This window comes from Aplidium turbinatum, chromosome 1 (assembly GCF_918807975.1).
Source record: "Aplidium turbinatum chromosome 1, kaAplTurb1.1, whole genome shotgun sequence".
NCBI classification, from domain to species: Eukaryota; Metazoa; Chordata; class Ascidiacea; order Aplousobranchia; family Polyclinidae; genus Aplidium; species Aplidium turbinatum.
In genome coordinates, this window is record NC_137472.1 from 63974395 (window position 1) to 63993233 (window position 18839).

At 37.2% G+C, this 18839-nt stretch overlaps 1 protein-coding gene across 1 annotated transcript in view; it reads left to right on the plus strand.

Moving 5' to 3' along the window:
• Positions 1–18839, plus strand: part of LOC145768314 (multicopper oxidase 3-like) — a 71257-nt gene that overhangs the window by 21311 nt on the left and 31107 nt on the right. Inside the window, exons 7-9 of the mRNA XM_082579794.1 lie at positions 6639–6772; positions 17986–18102; positions 18585–18784. Coding sequence (XP_082435920.1) covers positions 6639–6772; positions 17986–18102; positions 18585–18784 — 451 coding nt within the window. The remainder of the gene's footprint in view (positions 1–6638; positions 6773–17985; positions 18103–18584; positions 18785–18839) is intronic.

Consider the following 18839-nt stretch of genomic DNA (forward strand, 5'->3'; position numbering starts at 1 on the left):
TTAAAACCAATTTAACTCTTCTTATATAACCCATAAAAAGTAAAATATTTTGTAAATTAGAAAAAAACGTAACCCTTCTACTGTTACGGATAAGCCAAAAGCGGATGAAGTTTCGCATCCCTAACTTTTAAGTGTTTTATAGGCCTAACAGAATTTGCCATCTCTTTGTCCAGATACTACTGTAAAGTAAGCTATTTAAATATATTTGTTCAAACCTCGTACTAATATGACATTGGAATAATCTGCAAAGAATTATTTTGGGTTAGAAATATCTTGAAAAAATTAGGCTAGTAGCACATAATTACTGTTACTGGTAATTAATGGGATAAAAAACAGGTAAAGTACAGAGACTTCCCCACCTTCATTGGCAATGTACAGTAGAATAATATTTGGGTTAGGCCTACTAGACTACATAAAAATAATTTGGTACACTTTCAAAACCTTCTTCCCTTCATTAGTAGTGTAGGCTAGTATAGAAGTAAAGAAAACTGGTAGATAGGCAAGGACCTTTACAGAATAAGTTATAAAAATAATAGTCCAATCTAATAGGCTACTTAATCTTAGGTTAAGTGTACTTCATTTCGTTATCTGCTGGCACCAACACTCCATCGAATAGCCTAATCATGTCCCATGAATATTGAAGTATGCACTGCTAAACTTCTTGCAAACTGGACCTGTGGACTGCTGAATTTGACTCGAAAGCAGTAGGCCTATAAATACTACCGGTATTTGATCACTTATTTGCAAAATATCTAAAATCAAAAGCTGATGAAAACACTACCGTTTGAACACTACCAATGATCCTAATCCTTCACCTACCCTACCTAAACCAGAGGCAGTGTCCCAGTCTAAATAACCGGTAACCAGCTAATGACTTTATATCCTCTAAAATGGAACCCCATCAAAAAGCAAAACAAAAATCATGTCACGTGTTTAAATGACTTGACGCTATTGGTCAGAACGGACTTAGCTACTTTTAGATGAAAAAATTACCTTTCCGCTCAAAACCTGTATTCGAAAATGATGGCTTAGCAACCTTTATACCAAAATATTTTTGTGTCTGGTGACAAAGGACAATGAAAGCAATACGTTTTTGTACTTAACTCAATTCGAGTGAAAATGTGACTTAGTCACTTTTCGTTCTAAACCCTTCAAATATATATTTGCTAGCATAAAAACAGTATAGGCCTACTGGCAGTGAATGTGAACCTTAGGCTTGTTGAGAAAGTGCCAGTTTCTTCACATCCGGTGAAAAGCCAGTAAGAAACATTCGCAGATCATCTCGTATGGATATGTCAAGTGGATTTCGCTTTTTGGTATGTAGCAGAACAACACAGCTGAATCCCTTTTCCACCAGGTATGAGGTAGGAAATGCTACCACGAAGATACGAGCTCTTTGACAAAATCGTTACGCTGGTTGGTAGATGGGTTAAACCAAAATGCCCTCTACTAATCAAAACGCCCCCCTGCCGAGGGGGAAGCCTAATCTTAAGCCGAAGTAATCATACCGCTCCCTTGCAAAATCAAAACGTCCCCCAGGTTTAGGCACATGATCAAACAAGATTTCCTTTTCCATTCTACTTAATTCTAACCCTAACAAAAAAAAAACAATTGTTTAAACAAATTGACGGTGTTGCCATGGGCAGACTTGGACAACTTACTAGGGCGTGTTGGTTTGGGAAATTTTTTTTTTTTGCAAATTTCTCCAATGACGGGGTCTAAAAATATGTGTTTGGATCTGAAAAACACGAATCTGCTAATATTTTTGCATTTGCAAAACGCTCAGCTTGGTAAATCTGCGTTTCAAAAAATAGCAACAATTGCTATGGGAAAAAGCGTTGGCTTTTCATGATAATAGGCATTAAAACAACACTTTCATTTCTTAACATGAAACAATCTTATTCAGGCAATTTCCAGAGTTTTATAAACATTGTTCTTGCTTAGGACCTACAAGATTTTGTCCATTGTTGTTTTGTTTTTTTTGTATAATGTGAGGCCACCGTAGGTTGTAGGCATTCTGAATTCTATATGTAATTTGTGCAGCATTACAGAGATTATACGGCAGTTATTCTGTTAAGCTGGTCAAGGATTAACATTTGTCTAACTTCAATTTAATTTGTTCTAGAATTTGCAATGACAGATAAATATGTTGGCACTTCGGAAACATTATTTATTGTAGCCTATAGTGTATATACCTGTGGATAACACATTGGAAATTACTACAAGCATGAAGGATGCTAAGAAACTGAAGAGAACATTAAATTTGTTTGTAGCAGTTAAAACATTTACACAACAAGTTTCATCAAGTCTTGCTTTGACTCGTTCTTTGACATCAGCCGCCGACTTGCCTCTTGCCCTCTGATATAGCCTTCACGTTTCTCGTGAGTATACACTGTGGCTGCTGCCTCTGTGACTTGCTTCACTCACCTTTCTATTGACTGGGTATGGCAGGGCTAATTTGGAACTTGCATGGGCTCATCAACAAACTGCCTTATTTCAGCTGTTGTTAATTTGCAGGTCAAAGGTGGTTCATACACCGCCACAGACCAGTCTATCAACTCCAACAGAGAAGAAGCATCGGGGTTGATTGAAGGTGTCTTTCTGGGACGAACGGAAAGATCACCCAATGTACAGTCATTTCTACCCCTAATGTCAGCAATCTTTTGTACTCCAACTTTCCTCTCTTCAACATCTTTTGAGCACAAGAGTGTTTGAATTACTATTTCATTAAACGCGTACCATGCTGAACGCTTGATTGATGGCATGACAGCGTCCACCACAACTTCCTTCTGCAGCCTTAGCAGTTGCAGCTGAAACATGATACGACGAGGACCTTCTATCCAAGTGTGCTTTATCTTGATATTGAACCAGCACGGAAAGTAAACTCCAACAACGTATTCCACTATTAGTCTTAAGTTGTTGAGGGTTTCACCTTTTAAACCATGTTTTGAAACCCATATGCGACACAGTCTGTTTGCTGTTGTCAGCCACCTGGAATGGTTCACGGGACCTATTTCAAGAAGTGCAAGATTTGTGGGAAGTTGCCCTGTCCTTATGGCCTTTGCGATCCTATATCCATGCATTTGATCAGTAGAGAGATTCTTTATGACATCGTCATGCAGTGAAATAAGAGGCTCTCCAATGGAGATTTTGGTAAATGAAGGATCCACTTCAAGTTCAGTAGCATTGTCTAGCATTTTTTTAATCTTGCCTGTCCACTTGTTATGAGACAATGTCTTCCCATCCAGTGTTGTGATCAAGTGACGTAAGGGTAGCTCATTAGTGCGTAGAGAACAAACCAACCAGACCAGCTTACGACCAAGTTTCACCTCTACCCAGTGCATGCAACCACCCCCCCCCCCCAACCAGTATTAGCGTTCGTTGAATCACCTCCAATGGCTTGCACATTGTTATCAATAACCTTCTTCTTAATGAAATCAACGAGATTGTCTGCAATAACTTCTGCTGTTTTTTTCTCTAAGCTTTTCTCAGGAGTAAAATGGTACAAATATCTTCCACCTGGCTCACTACATACACAATAATGCTCTTCTTTAATGACGCTGGGGAACTGACGATCGGAATTATCTGCTTTCAGCATAACTTTAGTCATATCTTGACGACCATCAAAGAAAATACAGTCAATTTCACCCCTGCTACAACGATCATCAAACTCTTGATCTAGAAACTTCATTGGGCTCTCTTGACTTTACTATGATCAATTACAAGACTCTTGTCTTCTTCACTGATCAAACCAACATCTATTAAGGCAGCGGTGGAGATGGCAGCTGCGGCACGTAGGCCAACACCATATCTGATACTTTGCATGGCAACATTACGTATCTCTAACGTGTTGTGGCAGCATCGATAAACTCCAACTTTTCAGCAAGTAGTTTAGTTTCTGTTGCCAATTTTGTTTTGTAGATATACAGTTGACCGAACTGAAAAGAGCTTTTAGAAAATCTGTTTTTTGTTACTTTTCTCATTGTGTCTCATTATGATTGTCACGGTTTCTTTCTATCTCTTACCAGGAAAAATACTTGGAAAGGTTCAATGACGTAGTTTAATGGGTATAACCGAAAAGCAGTCAATTAAATGTCGAAAATTTCTACTGGTGAAATGATAATGAAAATTCTTGAAGGACTTTAACGAACGGCTTCTCAAATAACTCTAATTTCGAACACAATTTATGTCAGCACCAATTCTCATCCATTTGTTTTCAATTACTTCGACTCTCAATCAACAATAATCTCTGCACCTTTTACCAATCCCCAACTCATAACACAACTCTCATAACCAACTCTCATAATAATCGACTCATAATAATAATGATTACGCAAATTACACCACTATTTATAGAAGGTTGTTCTGTCTAGCAACTTCGATAGGGTTACGTAATGTTATATCATAAGACTGATTGTTCTGTCAAGTTGCATTAAATCGTAAAAAAACAGAAGTTTCTAGATTGTCAAGTAGGGTAAACGATTCTAGAAAATACATTGCATAATAATGATTTCGCAATCAGAGATCCATTGGTAAACATCCTTGTGACATCATAACAAACGATATTTGGTAATTGTGAAAACAACAGAATGTTCCAGATTCGCATCTTACAGAATGATCTAGAATTACGTTTCATAACAACGATTTCACAATCAAAGGTTACTACTGGTCATTGATTGATTGAATCTTTATCCTCGGACTGGGAAAGCTTCTTGCAGAGCTTAATCCTGGCAGTTTCGCATACTTGTAGAGGCTTTGAATCACTGACGCAGGCCCGGTCACCGAGAGTGACGGAGTGAAGTTTCCGATTGTTGAAGTCTTGTTGCCGGGGAATTATTCCATCCATTAGATGCCGCTGAATGGAGAGCAGTCCTTAACGTGCGTTGCTCAAGCGCACACCCCGAGAGTCGAACCAGCGCCGCTTGATCTTGAAGCTTCTTCTTTCCAGAAGTGACGCGCTAACCAGTTGAGCTAATCGGGGCATTGACCGATAATAACATACCGCTCAAGAATTCCATAATTAAAAACAGCACGTTCTGTCAAGATACAAAGAAGCCCGGCGCGAGGCCTTGCACATTGATTGTGACAATGATAAATGCATTATGGCTGGCAATATTTATAAACTTGTAATTGATAATTATTGGTTAACGGATATTTCACAAGCAATTAAATTCCTAACAGGTTTCCACCAAAAATATCAAATTCGCTGAAGGTTTCTGGTGACAGCCTTGATAAGTTTTGAGACAGAAGAGTGTGATGAAGAAATCATGAGGACATTCTTGGTTTGTTTTAGTACAGATGACAATAGTAAAACATTGTTCAAATGGTCATACAACGCTTCAGTACTTTCTACCTACCAGATGCAGGAAGATGAATACCAGATGTAGGAACATGACTACTAGATGCAGGAACATGACTACTAGGTGCAGGAATATGACTACCAGATGTAAGAATATGAATACCAGATACAGGAACATGACTACCAGATGCAGTAACATGACTACCAGATGCAGGAACATGACTACCAGATGCAGGAACGTGGCTATTAGATGCAGGAACATGGCTACTAGATACAGGAACATGACTACCAGATGCAGGAACATGACTACTATGTGCAGGAATGGGACTACCAGATGCAAGAATTTGGCTACTAGATGCAGGAACATGACTACTAGGTGCAGGAATATTATTTCCAGATGCATCAACATGACTACCAAATGCAGGATCATGACTACCAGATGCAGGAACATGGCTACTATGTGCAATAGGGTGGCTCGTTTTTGAACTTTTTTTAAATTCTCTCGGGGTAGTGAGGAAATGGTGCCAATGAGGGGGAAAACAATCAGGACAAAATTTGAGATTCGTAACAAATTGTCTTCAGCCTCCTTAGATATATCTAAATAACCTAAAAATAAAAATTTAGGTCATTTGAAATATTCCTTCAGCTTCCTCACAGCTTCTGAAAATTTTCATTTTGCTGAAAATTTTGCATTTTTGTTTGCGGTTAGATAACTACAAACTTAGTCAGTGACGTAAATTCAAATATAAGACGTCACTTTTTCCTACCAAATTAACCCAATTTCATTAAAAAATGACGCAACAGCTCAGGGCAGGTCTATAAAGAGAAATATAATGAGGTTTTATAGCTGAAAAAATGTCTAACGCAATTATGTATCATGTAACCACCCGCAAAAATGCGAAATTTTCAGCAAAATGGAAATTTTCAGAACCTGTGAGGAAGCTGAAGGAATAGTTCAAATGACTCCAATTTTTTTTCTTAGGCTAATTAGATATATCTAAATAACATTGCATCTACCCAAACTAAAAATATTTTTGAAAAAAAAATGCGTTTTTGACCTCATTTTTCAATTTCTGGGCCCCATGAGGAGGCTGAAGACAATTTGTTACAAATCTCAAATTTTGTCTTGAGCGTTTTCTCACTCATTGGCACCATTTCCCCACTACCCCGAGAGAATTAAAAAAAAAGTTCAAAAACGAGCCACCCTAATGTACAAGAACATGACTACTAGATGCAGGAACATGACTACCAGATGCAGGAACTTGATTACATAAAACAAGTTGATCATTCTTCTGGTTTATAAGCAAAACAACTGTTCTCGCTTCCTGCATTTTTTCAGACAACGAAAACTTCACTGTGATGATCGGCGATTGGCTACATCAGACTACCACCAGCAAGTATGTTCAGCATCACCATTCCGATGGAAACAATAAAGGAGAAGGAATTCTCATCAATGGAAGAGGAATGTTTCAGGTGAGATTCTGGATCAGATCAAACCAATTAAAATTACGATTTTAACTACATCTTGTAAGCAGTCATGGCTATTATGACTGGTATTCAAAAATCAAACATTATTAGATTTTCGATTGAATAGAATAATGACAATTTAGTTTGAAATGAGTTATGACGTTTGTAATGGTTCCATGTGTTATTTTCCTATTTTTGATGAAACCTTCAACAATACCGTGTTCAGTCACACAGGCTATTTACACATTGAATCAAATTCTTGCTAAAATGACCCAGATATGGTTGAAAAGTACAATATTTTGCATTCTGAATGGGCATTTTTTCCATTATTATGCAAACCAACGAAAAGTGTGATGCTGCTGGCGCTGCTCTCAGTGTCAGCAGTTTGCTTCAAGTATGGTGTCACTCTGGTCACTTGTAAATTTGGAAGAACAGTACAGTAGAATAAATAAACACCATGGGTGCCTTTATGGTCGTTTGTTGATATTTGACAGTAACCAACTAACCGAACATAATAAATCTAATGTATCGTTTTGTAGTATGACATAAAGTAATAATCCGTAAAAGTTGTACACACTAAGGTTTAGATCTGTAAATGCTGTTATGTCAATATGAGCAATCTACACAAATATCAACAACATGTCATCAAGAGATATCAAACCTAAAGCAGGGTCTTTCAAATTCATCTTATATTTAGCCGCAATTAAGGCTATAGAATCGGGCAATAATTATACCAAAAGTTCTTAACAGGGGGAGCTTGAACCTCTTAGGGGTGCGAGAGCTGTTCCTAGGGGTGCGGTTGTGCTGAATTGTTACGTTTAATTACAAAGAAATAATTAAGAAATTAGGATTTTCCTGCCTGTTTCACATCAAAACCGCAGTCCCGTGTATAATACGCGTGTGAGGAATGTTCCACTGCAGGCAAGTGAAACTTGGCCCATCAGTCGGAGAACAAAATGGGCTATGTTGCAATGATAATGCCATGGTAAGATGGAACTGTTCCAAGTACCTTTCTGACCGGGTGACGGTAGAAGAGCTGAGGTCCAGGCTCGGTAGCCTATTCATCAGCTTGGAGATGTCATCATGTTAAGAAGGCTGCATTGCTATGCACACGTGTAATGCATGAAAAAAGTCGCGTGGCCAAAGAAAATTCAGTCCTTTAAAGTCCGTGGGAATAACCATGGAGGACGTCCTGCATTGACAGATCTCGTCACACATAATTATAAAAGAATGCGGGAATAAGAGACGTTAAATTGTAGAGAGGGATAGAGACACAATCAATCAATCATATTATTTTTCATCATTAACGCGTCCGGGACGAAAAAGATGCTAACTACAAAAATTGATATAGACCTACCAGCACGTTAATCAAAGAGAAAAGATCGCAAAACTTTGAAAGGTTTAAAATGTGCCTGAATGGAAAATCATGAGTAGGCTATATATCAGTAGTTAGCACGGCCACAAAACTCAAAAAACAAATAGCAAAAAATAAAACAAAAACCGAGAGAAGCACGCATGTAGTAATGAATGACAGCCTAATGAAAAGTGTTGTGGATTGAATTTGCCAGTTCCAATATTGATGTGGATCGTCGTCGTCGTCGTCGTGTGAGCCTCTGGGGACGAGGGTCTATCATTTTACCACCCCAGATTCACGATATTCCCGGACTACACTGGAAGTCTACTGGAGAGCAGCCAGTCTTTGGTTTCATCATCCATGACACGCAGACCTTCCACTCCGTTAGGTGGCTTGAAGATGGAACAGTTATTGAAGATGTGGTCTGCGGTCTGTTCCTCGGCACTACATTCACAAGAGGAAGAAGAGGCCATTCCCCATTGGTGCATGGTTGAGCGGAAAAGCCCGACGCTCGTACGGAGACGGCCGAGGCGCACCCATGCCTGTTCCGGTAGCGTCAGGCCGATGGGGCGCTTGTCGGTGTCGGGGATGAACGAATAGAGTCTGGTGGCGCTTGACTTGACTGCACATCACACAGTAGCCTAAGACGATTGAGATCCAATTGTTTCTTGTCCTGGTTGGTGATGGAATGGATGAGCTGGTAGAAGATGATGTCCTGATGGTGTTGATGAAGCTATCCCCATTTGCGACGTGTCGTGTTGATTTCGGAGTGGTGCGTTTGCTGTTAATATCTACAAAAACACAAAGTACAGCACAAGCAATCGACATTAATGTTAAAAAATAAACTGAACTGAACTGTTAGGTAGGCTTGATCTTTTGTAAATTATTTTGGACTTCCACTAAAATTTTCACAAGAATGCAAGAAAGCCTTTCTACGTTGTCTTTCTATTGCGTATCCGTTTTGCTTAAATGTTGTTTTAGTTTGTGAACAAAAAGTGACTTTGTATCAGTCTTTCTAATTGAAGAAGGAAATTCGTTCCATGTTTTAGCACCTGTGAATTCTATTGAATGCTGAGTAAGCGTTTTTCAGAAATATGGAATGTTTACAGAATCATTGTCATGGTTTCTTGTAGACAGGCTGTGAACTTCTTTGACATAAAAAAAGATTGAAGCAATCTGGTAGCAGGGCTTCTGAGAGAAATTTTCACTAGGGGTACTAAAAGTTACTCCTCCCCCCCTCTCACTCTGGGCCCCCCATTTGTCTTGGGCAAAACAATTGACTTTTGCTTAGGCGTACTATATATCATACAACATTTTACTGTTGATAGGCTATCTGTGCGCAATAATAGTATCAGGCGGCAAAAAACGTTTATTTAGTGTTTTGTGTTGTGCATATCATGTGATCTGTCTCTCGCCAATTTGTCTTTCCTGCATTGAATTCGTGTGTCAGTAGTTGATGGTGCTGCTGAGAGGTGTTGCTTGTACAGCTTTAACCCTTAGAAGGTTGGGCTCCTGGAGTCTTGCTCAGTTTGGGGGGGAGGTGCCGATTTTTCTTATGCTTTAGGAGTGATATCTCTGTTATTATGTGAATTATATAAACTATGTGAACATTAGAACTGCTCATATACGTTGAAATGTTGAGGTGACTTATGACGGTAAGTGTAGCGTAAGTTTACACATTATTTTTGGTGGAGTAATGAAGAACATGCATTGCAATGTTGTGATTAAAAATGTTTTACATAATTTTACATAAACAGTTAGGATTAACGAGACATGGGCCAACTCAATTACTTTCATCCAGCTGGTGGGAAAATTTTGAACAACAGAATATGAAATATTTCAGAGGATGTGCTGAGAAATGCCTTATATCTCTCAATTTATAACCTTTATTCGCTCAAAATGTCAGCTCAATAGAGGTTAATAAAAGTTATGAAAAGCCAAGAAATCTCGTAGTCGCATCTTCAGTGGTTTTAGAGGTACAACTGTTGATAGAGAAAAGTTGAATTAAAGCCCCTCCCCCAAACCTTCAAAGAGTTAATGTAAAATTTTCATACTAATAAATTTATTACTCTTAGATGTAGCCTATAATTATTTCTGATGAGGACACTATGTGGTGTCGAAAACGTTGGATTTAAGCTTAGTAGTTTTTTTTTCTTGTTTTTTTTGTGTGATTGATCAAAAATGTTAAATCCGTTAACGTTACTGAGTGTTACATGTATCTGGTACAAGTCAAGCTCTCTACCAAGGCTCAAACATAAAATCTCGTTAAAACATAAACAAATTAATCCTCTGACCAATAACCTTTCTTCATTAACTTTTGCATTCACCACATGCCTAGCAGAGGTGAACGAAGTCAGTTTTTTTTTACTCGGGCGCCGCTTTTGCTCCGAAAGTATTGACTCCGGCACCTGCTTCAACTCCGATGTTTATTTGAAATGAAATAAGCGTGAAACTACCTTTTCAAACAGTTTTTAAAAAACACAAAACACCCGGGCTTTTCTCAAAACTGCTTTTGCTGCACTATACCCCTCCCCCCAGATAGGAAAATAACCTACTTTTATAATTTCATTTAGGGTGCTTTTAACAGGACATTTTTGCACGAAAAGCATTAAATCACCACTTTGGGCTCCTAATTTGCTCGCATTGCACTCAATTACCTTTCCGGGCTCTTTTGCTACATTACGACCCCCCCAGGACTAAAGAATAACAACTTTTATGCTTTACTTTAGTCTTTTAGGATGGTTTCAACCAAACATTTTTGCGCGTAAACTATAAAATCACAATTTCAGGCCCTCCAACAAACACAGGCCAGGGCCCTCAAGGGTACGCTGTACTCTTCGTACTCCCCTCTCATAGGCCTTGTCTAGTAGTACATTGTTGTGAAATTTAAACACGAAAACACCAATTTCCAGTTTGAACAATATTGCTCAACTGACATCGGGATCTTGCTACAATTATCATTGTTGGGAAGGAAAATGCGATGAAATTTGTCACAGATGTTTGGAAGGTTTTGTATAAGTCCTTCGTTGCCATATTTCCATGTCGTAATGCAATACCTCAGGTTGCTTTCAATTCAAGAATGGTATAAGCAGATCAAATTTGACAAGTTAAGTCAGGGTCTAATCTTGGTAATTATGCCAAAGTTTCTTCGAAGCTTTTGCAGTAAATGTTGCATGTGTGGTTTCCATGAAAATTTTTCATTTCACAAAACATTCAAGGTATGGGACAGTTTACCTCAAAATATGAAAAAAAACATGAACAAAGGCTTCAAATATTTCAGTAAAATGTGCAAAATACACTTCTTCAATAATCAAGAGCTATAAAAACGATATTCCGGAGTGCCAATCATGGAAACGACCGGTCTCGCGGGATTGCCTGGCTTATGCACTTTGATCAAACCGTATAATTTTCCAGGGCAACTTCCAGTCGGGATCAGAGATTTTATGATGTCTTTATCGAATTTTTTCAAACATTTTCTAACATAATATTGAATAGATCTTTCTTTAGAAATTAGTGGATGTACTTTAACATTCTCGTCGATTTCAATAAATTTGGTTTTATCTTTAACAATTTGGTTCAGTTTTTCAAAATAGTCTTCGCTGTCCAAAATGGCTACACCTTTGCCTTTATCAAATTTGCACACCTTGATATCGGGTCGTTTTGAAAGAGTGTGTAAGGTGCGGTGGAGCGCTTGGTTCCGTCGAGATGAACAAACACGGTTTGCGTCAGACATAAATCGTCTTACGAAAAACTTGATCTGGTCTTTGGTATCGTCATCGACAGGAATGTCTGTTTTTCGTTTTATTGACGTCAACAGTTGTTCTACACTGCATTTTATATTGTCCAGTTTAACTTTTTTAGGCAAAATATGATGGTCTAATCCATAGCGTAAAGCATCTTCTTCCAGTAGGCTTAATTTGTTTTTGCTTAAATTTTTAATGCAGTTTGGGCTTTTTGGTCTTTGTCTTCTCCATAAATTAGTGAGCTTCTGGTGGTGAGTTTGAAGCGTTTCTTTCGCGATTTGCTTATAGTGATCTGTGAGTAACGAAATCAAACAGGTTCTTTCGAGGAAAGAAAGAATTGGTAGCGTTTGCTTTTTAAGATCTTGATGACGTACTTCAGCAATCCGCATATCTCTGTTAATTTCTTTTAACTTTTTCCTGAGAACGAGTTGGTAAATATCATCAGGATTCTTATACACCGTTAGATTTGGCAGTTTACATCTTAAAAATTCTGGGCAAATGTTCAAGTTGATGCAAGTTTCGAAGTATTGTTTGTCCAGTTTCAATTTTACAACCTTTTTTCCCAAATTTTCTAATTTTCTCAACTGACTTACTAGGATTCCTCTCTTGTTACTAATAGAATGATAGAGCTTCGGTAGAGAGTTTGTCTTGTTGAACCATAGGCATACGAAGCCGAGCAACGTGATCAAGTTTAGCATCTTCAAGTTTATTACATTTACATAAACATAAAACTACGCAACAAATTAAGTATCGAACGTTTTCGACATCACAAGATGTCCTCTTCAGGAATAACATACATACAAATTAACTACATCTGAAAAAAATACAATGGTTAACTAAATCTATAAACAGAAAAAGACAAAAAACTGCGCAGTACTTCTGACTAGCTCAAACTAAACGATATAGGCTCCACGAGAATCAAAGGTAACTGCATCAAAAGGCGTTAAACAGGTCACATGATATGGTAAAAAGGCAAGGTGCGAAAAAACTAATTTTAAAATACAGAGAGCAAGAAAGACGAGCCGCAAGCATACAATTGTCTGTTTAAAAGTGGATTGTGACGTTTTATGTACAGGGCTTCCAAGATCTTAGTTTGATACTCAGACCTGCCTCTAGACATGATCTCAAACTGCTTGATAGAAACGTTATTTTGGCATTCTGTACATGAAAAAATGTGATCTTTAATTGCGCTTTTCTGTATAGAATTCAAATTCAGGTGTTCCCCAGCTCTAGTCGATAAATGTCTTGTTGACATACCGATGTATGTCAGGCTTGCATCACGCAAACAACTGAATTTATAAACGACATTAGAACATAAAGCAAAGGGCGTAGGCGACTTCAGCTGAAAATATCTGCCTACTTTGAACGTTCTATAAACAGGGTAAATGTCACAATCAAATTTCTTTTTGACAATTTTAGCTAGATTTTTTGAAAATCTTACCGAATCTTTTCCCAAGAATGGTATATCAAAAAAGTTGCTAAAATCGTCTTCTTCGGGTTTATCTTTCGGTTTCGTATCCAAAAAAGTTTTTAATATTTTATCAAAAAAGTATGACGGGTATCCATTTAAATGTAGCATATTTTTCAACTTTTTAGTTTCATTGTGGAACAACAAGTCCGTCGAGCAAACCAAACGGGCACGAGATAAAAGACACAAGATTAATCCAGATTTCCACTTATTTGGGCAAAAAGCATTGTAATTTAAAAGTAGGCCGGTGTTGGTGGGTTTTCTCCAGATTTGTGTGTCAAACGAGTCATGATTTATTTTTACTTCAACGTCTAAAAAGGCAATAGTGTCATCAGATTTTTCAACAGTAAATTTGATGTTTTGATGTTGAGTATTTAAAAGGTTTAAAAACTGCGAACAAGACTGATCGTTGTCAAAAATTGCAAAAATATCGTCAACATAACGTACATACATTTTAGGGTAAAAATCACGGAACACTTCAAACATTTTCGTTTCTAAGTGCGCTAAAAAGAAGTTGGCCAAAGTCGGACCAAGTGGAGAACCCATGGTGACGCCATCAATTTGCTTAACCCGTTAAGTGCGTAATTAATTTTCCGAAACTCTCCTTGCTGTGCGTATTTAATTTGATCACTCGCAGTATTTTTCGTCGCATTATTGCTCGCTAAGATATTGGGGAACCCCCATGACGTAGCACAACACGCTTTTGTTCAATTTCCTTTTGTGTATATTGGTTTATTTTTTCATCGACTATTGCGGAGAAGTCTCCGGCTGGACTATTGTTTTCTGATGTAATCGCATTTCTCTCAAGTGATTATATCTTTCACCATTGTGAAATTATTCAACTAGTTGTTTATTATGAAGAAAAAAATACATCAGTTCACAGAACAGAAAAATTTCTAAGCATTTATAGGACACTAAACAAAGCACACGTAAGTTTAGTTTGGAAATATTCAAACTGTATCATTTTCTGACGCTTGTTCTAACATTAGCAGCAACACAAACCCTATTGTTTTGTTGACTATATGTTACAAAATATGTTTTCGAACACAACAAAATATTTCTGAAACTGCTTGCAACATTACATGAAAATGACCACACTGACTGAACGCGCATGATGTGGTACGAATTTTATACACCGGAAAGAAGCCATTTTAGAAGAAAACGTTTAGGATGAAATATTTTTATTCTTGCAATTGTGGTTATATTGTAGGTGAGTGCAGAAGCCACCAAATATTGTAATAGAGTGATTTAGGGATTAATGATTTCTGTCAAGCTGCAATCGTTATTGTAGTGTAAACAATGCATCTATGTTTCTTCACACGTCATAATTGCGCCTTCCAGACAAAGGGAATACAGGAAAGCGAAATTAAAAGTGCCATGAATAGCTGCGATCACGAAAACGACAATTGTCGTCTTACGCACAGCAAGAGCGACTGTCTCGGACGACAATTGTCGTCATACGCACTTAACAGGTTAAACAAGCGATTATTAAACATAAACATACCTTCAGTGGCCAGATTTAACAATTTTATGAAATCCTTTTTCTCAATGAGTGGTCGATGCGGTTGGTTGTCATTAAAAATGTGATCAGCAATAATATTGATGGTTTCTCGAAGCGGCACGTTGGTAAATAGCGATGTCACATCGAAACTCACCATAACACTATTCGGAGGACATTTAAAATCCTTCAGTTTTTCCATAAATTGTTTCGTCGAATTTAGCATGTAAGTGTTCGGAATGTACGGCTTTATGATATTGTCCAGAAATTTTGCCAGTTGATATTCCGGAGTGCCAATCATGGAAACGACCGGTCTCGCGGGATTGCCTGGCTTATGCACTTTGATCAAACCGTATAATTTTTTTTTTTTTTTTTTTTAAATTACAATGCTTTTTGCCCAAATAAGTGGAAATCTGGATTAATCTTGTGTCTTTTATCTCGTGCCCGTTTGGTTTGCTCGACGGACTTGTTGTTCCACAATGAAACTAAAAAGTTGAAAAATATGCTACATTTAAATGGATACCCGTCATACTTTTTTGATAAAATATTAAAAACTTTTTTGGATACGAAACCGAAAGATAAACCCGAAGAAGACGATTTTAGCAACTTTTTTGATATACCATTCTTGGGAAAAGATTCGGTAAGATTTTCAAAAAATCTAGCTAAAATTGTCAAAAAGAAATTTGATTGTGACATTTACCCTGTTTATAGAACGTTCAAAGTAGGCAGATATTTTCAGCTGAAGTCGCCTACGCCCTTTGCTTTATGTTCTAATGTCGTTTATAAATTCAGTTGTTTGCGTGATGCAAGCCTGACATACATCGGTATGTCAACAAGACATTTATCGACTAGAGCTGGGGAACACCTGAATTTGAATTCTATACAGAAAAGCGCAATTAAAGATCACATTTTTTCATGTACAGAATGCCAAAATAACGTTTCTATCAAGCAGTTTGAGATCATGTCTAGAGGCAGGTCTGAGTATCAAACTAAGATCTTGGAAGCCCTGTACATAAAACGTCACAATCCACTTTTAAACAGACAATTGTATGCTTGCGGCTCGTCTTTCTTGCTCTCTGTATTTTAAAATTAGTTTTTTCGCACCTTGCCTTTTTACCATATCATGTGACCTGTTTAACGCCTTTTGATGCAGTTACCTTTGATTCTCGTGGAGCCTATATCGTTTAGTTTGAGCTAGTCAGAAGTACTGCGCAGTTTTTTGTCTTTTTCTGTTTATAGATTTAGTTAACCATTGTATTTTTTTCAGATGTAGTTAATTTGTATGTATGTTATTCCTGAAGAGGACATCTTGTGATGTCGAAAACGTTCGATACTTAATTTGTTGCGTAGTTTTATGTTTATGTAAATGTAATAAACTTGAAGATGCTAAACTTGATCACGTTGCTCGGCTTCGTATGCCTATGGTATCTGTATTTGTTTTGTTTTTTCTGTTCTTCCTTCCTTCTTCTTTTTGTGTCAATTTGCAACAATGTTAACAACGCAATACTTTCTTTTGTGTAACTATTTGAATGAGAGAGTGCAGACTCGACGACCTCCTACGCCTTCAGGGCTACGGTCTTTCGCACTCTCTCATTGGATGCACACTGTCAGTTTTTTTTTTATGTGTGTTTCGACGTTTCGCATCCAAACAAAAATAAAATGACCATCCATCCACATCAAGATAAAAAAAGAAACTTTCAGATACCCGGAAGAGGAAAGGATTTCGTATTGAATTAGTTCACTGTCGGTTATATAAGTAAAAATTAAACACAATAGTTTTGTTAATTACACAACCAAACGGCATTAATTTTGAATCATTTCAAAAGGGAGTGCGAGAACTGATTGGTGGCTTCAAAGTGGTGTCAACAAGGAAAAACGTTAAAAACCACGGAATTATACGAATTCGAATTCTTGGTTTATAACTGGCCGACTCCGATTCTGGACTCATTGTTGCCATATTTTTGAAGGTTGCCAGATTCTTTTTAAAGTTTTTATCATTTTCCATATTTATAAAATTTAATTTCACTTGTTGTGATCGAAATTGAAATGACGACTTAACTGACATAAACAAATACTTATATTCTGGTAAAAATTTAAAGTGCAATACAGAGCATCAGAAACAATATTTTAAAAAAAATTGCAAATTTTTTTTTATTGTTCATCGCTTTGTATCAAACCGGAGTCGGCGTCGGCCGTTTTGAATGATTCCGACTCCGGATTCCTGATCCTTGCAATTCTTACTCCGACCCCGTGACTTTGATTCTGACTCAACAGCCCTGGCCATAATAACTCATCAATCTGAAAATTTGAAGAGATAGATAATCGAAAAAAAAAACAGTAAATTGATGATTAAAATAATATTAACTCTTTGAAGGTTGGGGGGGGGGGCTTTAATTCAATTTTTCTCTATCAACAGTTGTATCTCTAAAACCACTGAGGATGCGACTACGAGATTTTTTGACTTTTCATAACTTTTATTCATCTCTATTGAGCTAAAGTTTTGAGCGAATAAAGATTATAAATTGAGAGATATATAGCATTTCTCAGCACATCCTCTAAAATATTTCATAATCTACTGCTCAAAAATGAAAGTAATTGATTTAGCCCATGTCTCGTTAATCCTAACTGTTTCACAGCGTGAAGGAAATTGTCTGTATGCAAAATTATGTAAAAAAAATTTAATCACAGCATTGCAATGCATGTTTTCATTACTCTACCAAAAATAATGTGTAAACTCACGCTGCAATTACCATCATAAGTCACCTCAACATTTCAACGTATATGATCAGTTCTGAAACTCACATAGTTTTAATTTTAGGATATGCTTAGCGTGAATAATTTTACAAAGTGATTCCCAAATTTTGAAACCGTGCCTTAAAAAATAACAGAGATATCACTCCTAAAGCATAAGAAGAATCGACAGCCCCCCAAAACTGAGCAAGACTCCAGGAGCCCAACCTTCTAAGGGTTAAGTAGTTTCAGATATATACTGTAGATACGTATTACGTATAGGCTACTGTAGTACGAAACGTATTGTTGAACAATTGGATACGTGCTGCAACGCATACTACTGTATAGCTTACACAATGACTCAATTGATATACCAGAACAGGCGTCTCTTTACCGCTCTGAAACCTTTAATGTTTTTTCTTACAGACCTACACAGTAAACCGAAGTATGTACAACACACCTTTAACCACTTTCGAGGTTGAGCGAGGACTGAGGTACAGGTTTCGCATCATCAGTGGGGCGATCGTTTTCTGCCCTTTTGAGGTAAGTCCTTGAGATACTTATAATAGAACATACTCAGCATCATCTTTAAGCCACCTGATGATGTATCCAAGAACAGATTAATGTTTTTTGTTACGTTTTGCTATTGTTACTGTTCAGTTAGTCCACATAAAGTAGACAATATCACACTAAATGAAAACTATTGTGTTTTTTGTGTTTTGGCTTTAATATGGACAATCTTGTCTGATATAAATAAATAATAAATATATAAAATTTAGTTTACTTTGCTTTGAATATGTTATCATACTACCCATCCTAATCAGATCAACGGTTAAATCTTAAAAAGCTTTAATGAAAGGTATGATAATGAAGTTTTGTTTTGGAATTTCACTTGATAAAGTTGGAAATGTCACACCGTGTGTTTAAAATGTGTTCTATTTCATAATAAAGAGTAGAAGTGTGTGTTTTGTGTCATAAAGTAGAATAGATGTTTTTTCTTGCCTTGTGATGTGAATGCGTTTTAGATCACAATCGACTCTCACGTGATGACAATAATAGCTACTGACGGTGTTGATGTCAATCGACTAAATGTATCGTCATTGGTTGTTCATGGCGGTGAACGATTCGACTTCATTCTTTCCGCCAATCAGAACGCTGGATCGTATACAATCAAAGTGCAAGGCATGGCAGATTGTCAATCCAACTCTCAAACAGCAATTCTCAAGTTAGTATTTGAACTTTCCTAAATAATAACTTTCTTGTTATTGGATTGCTATTTG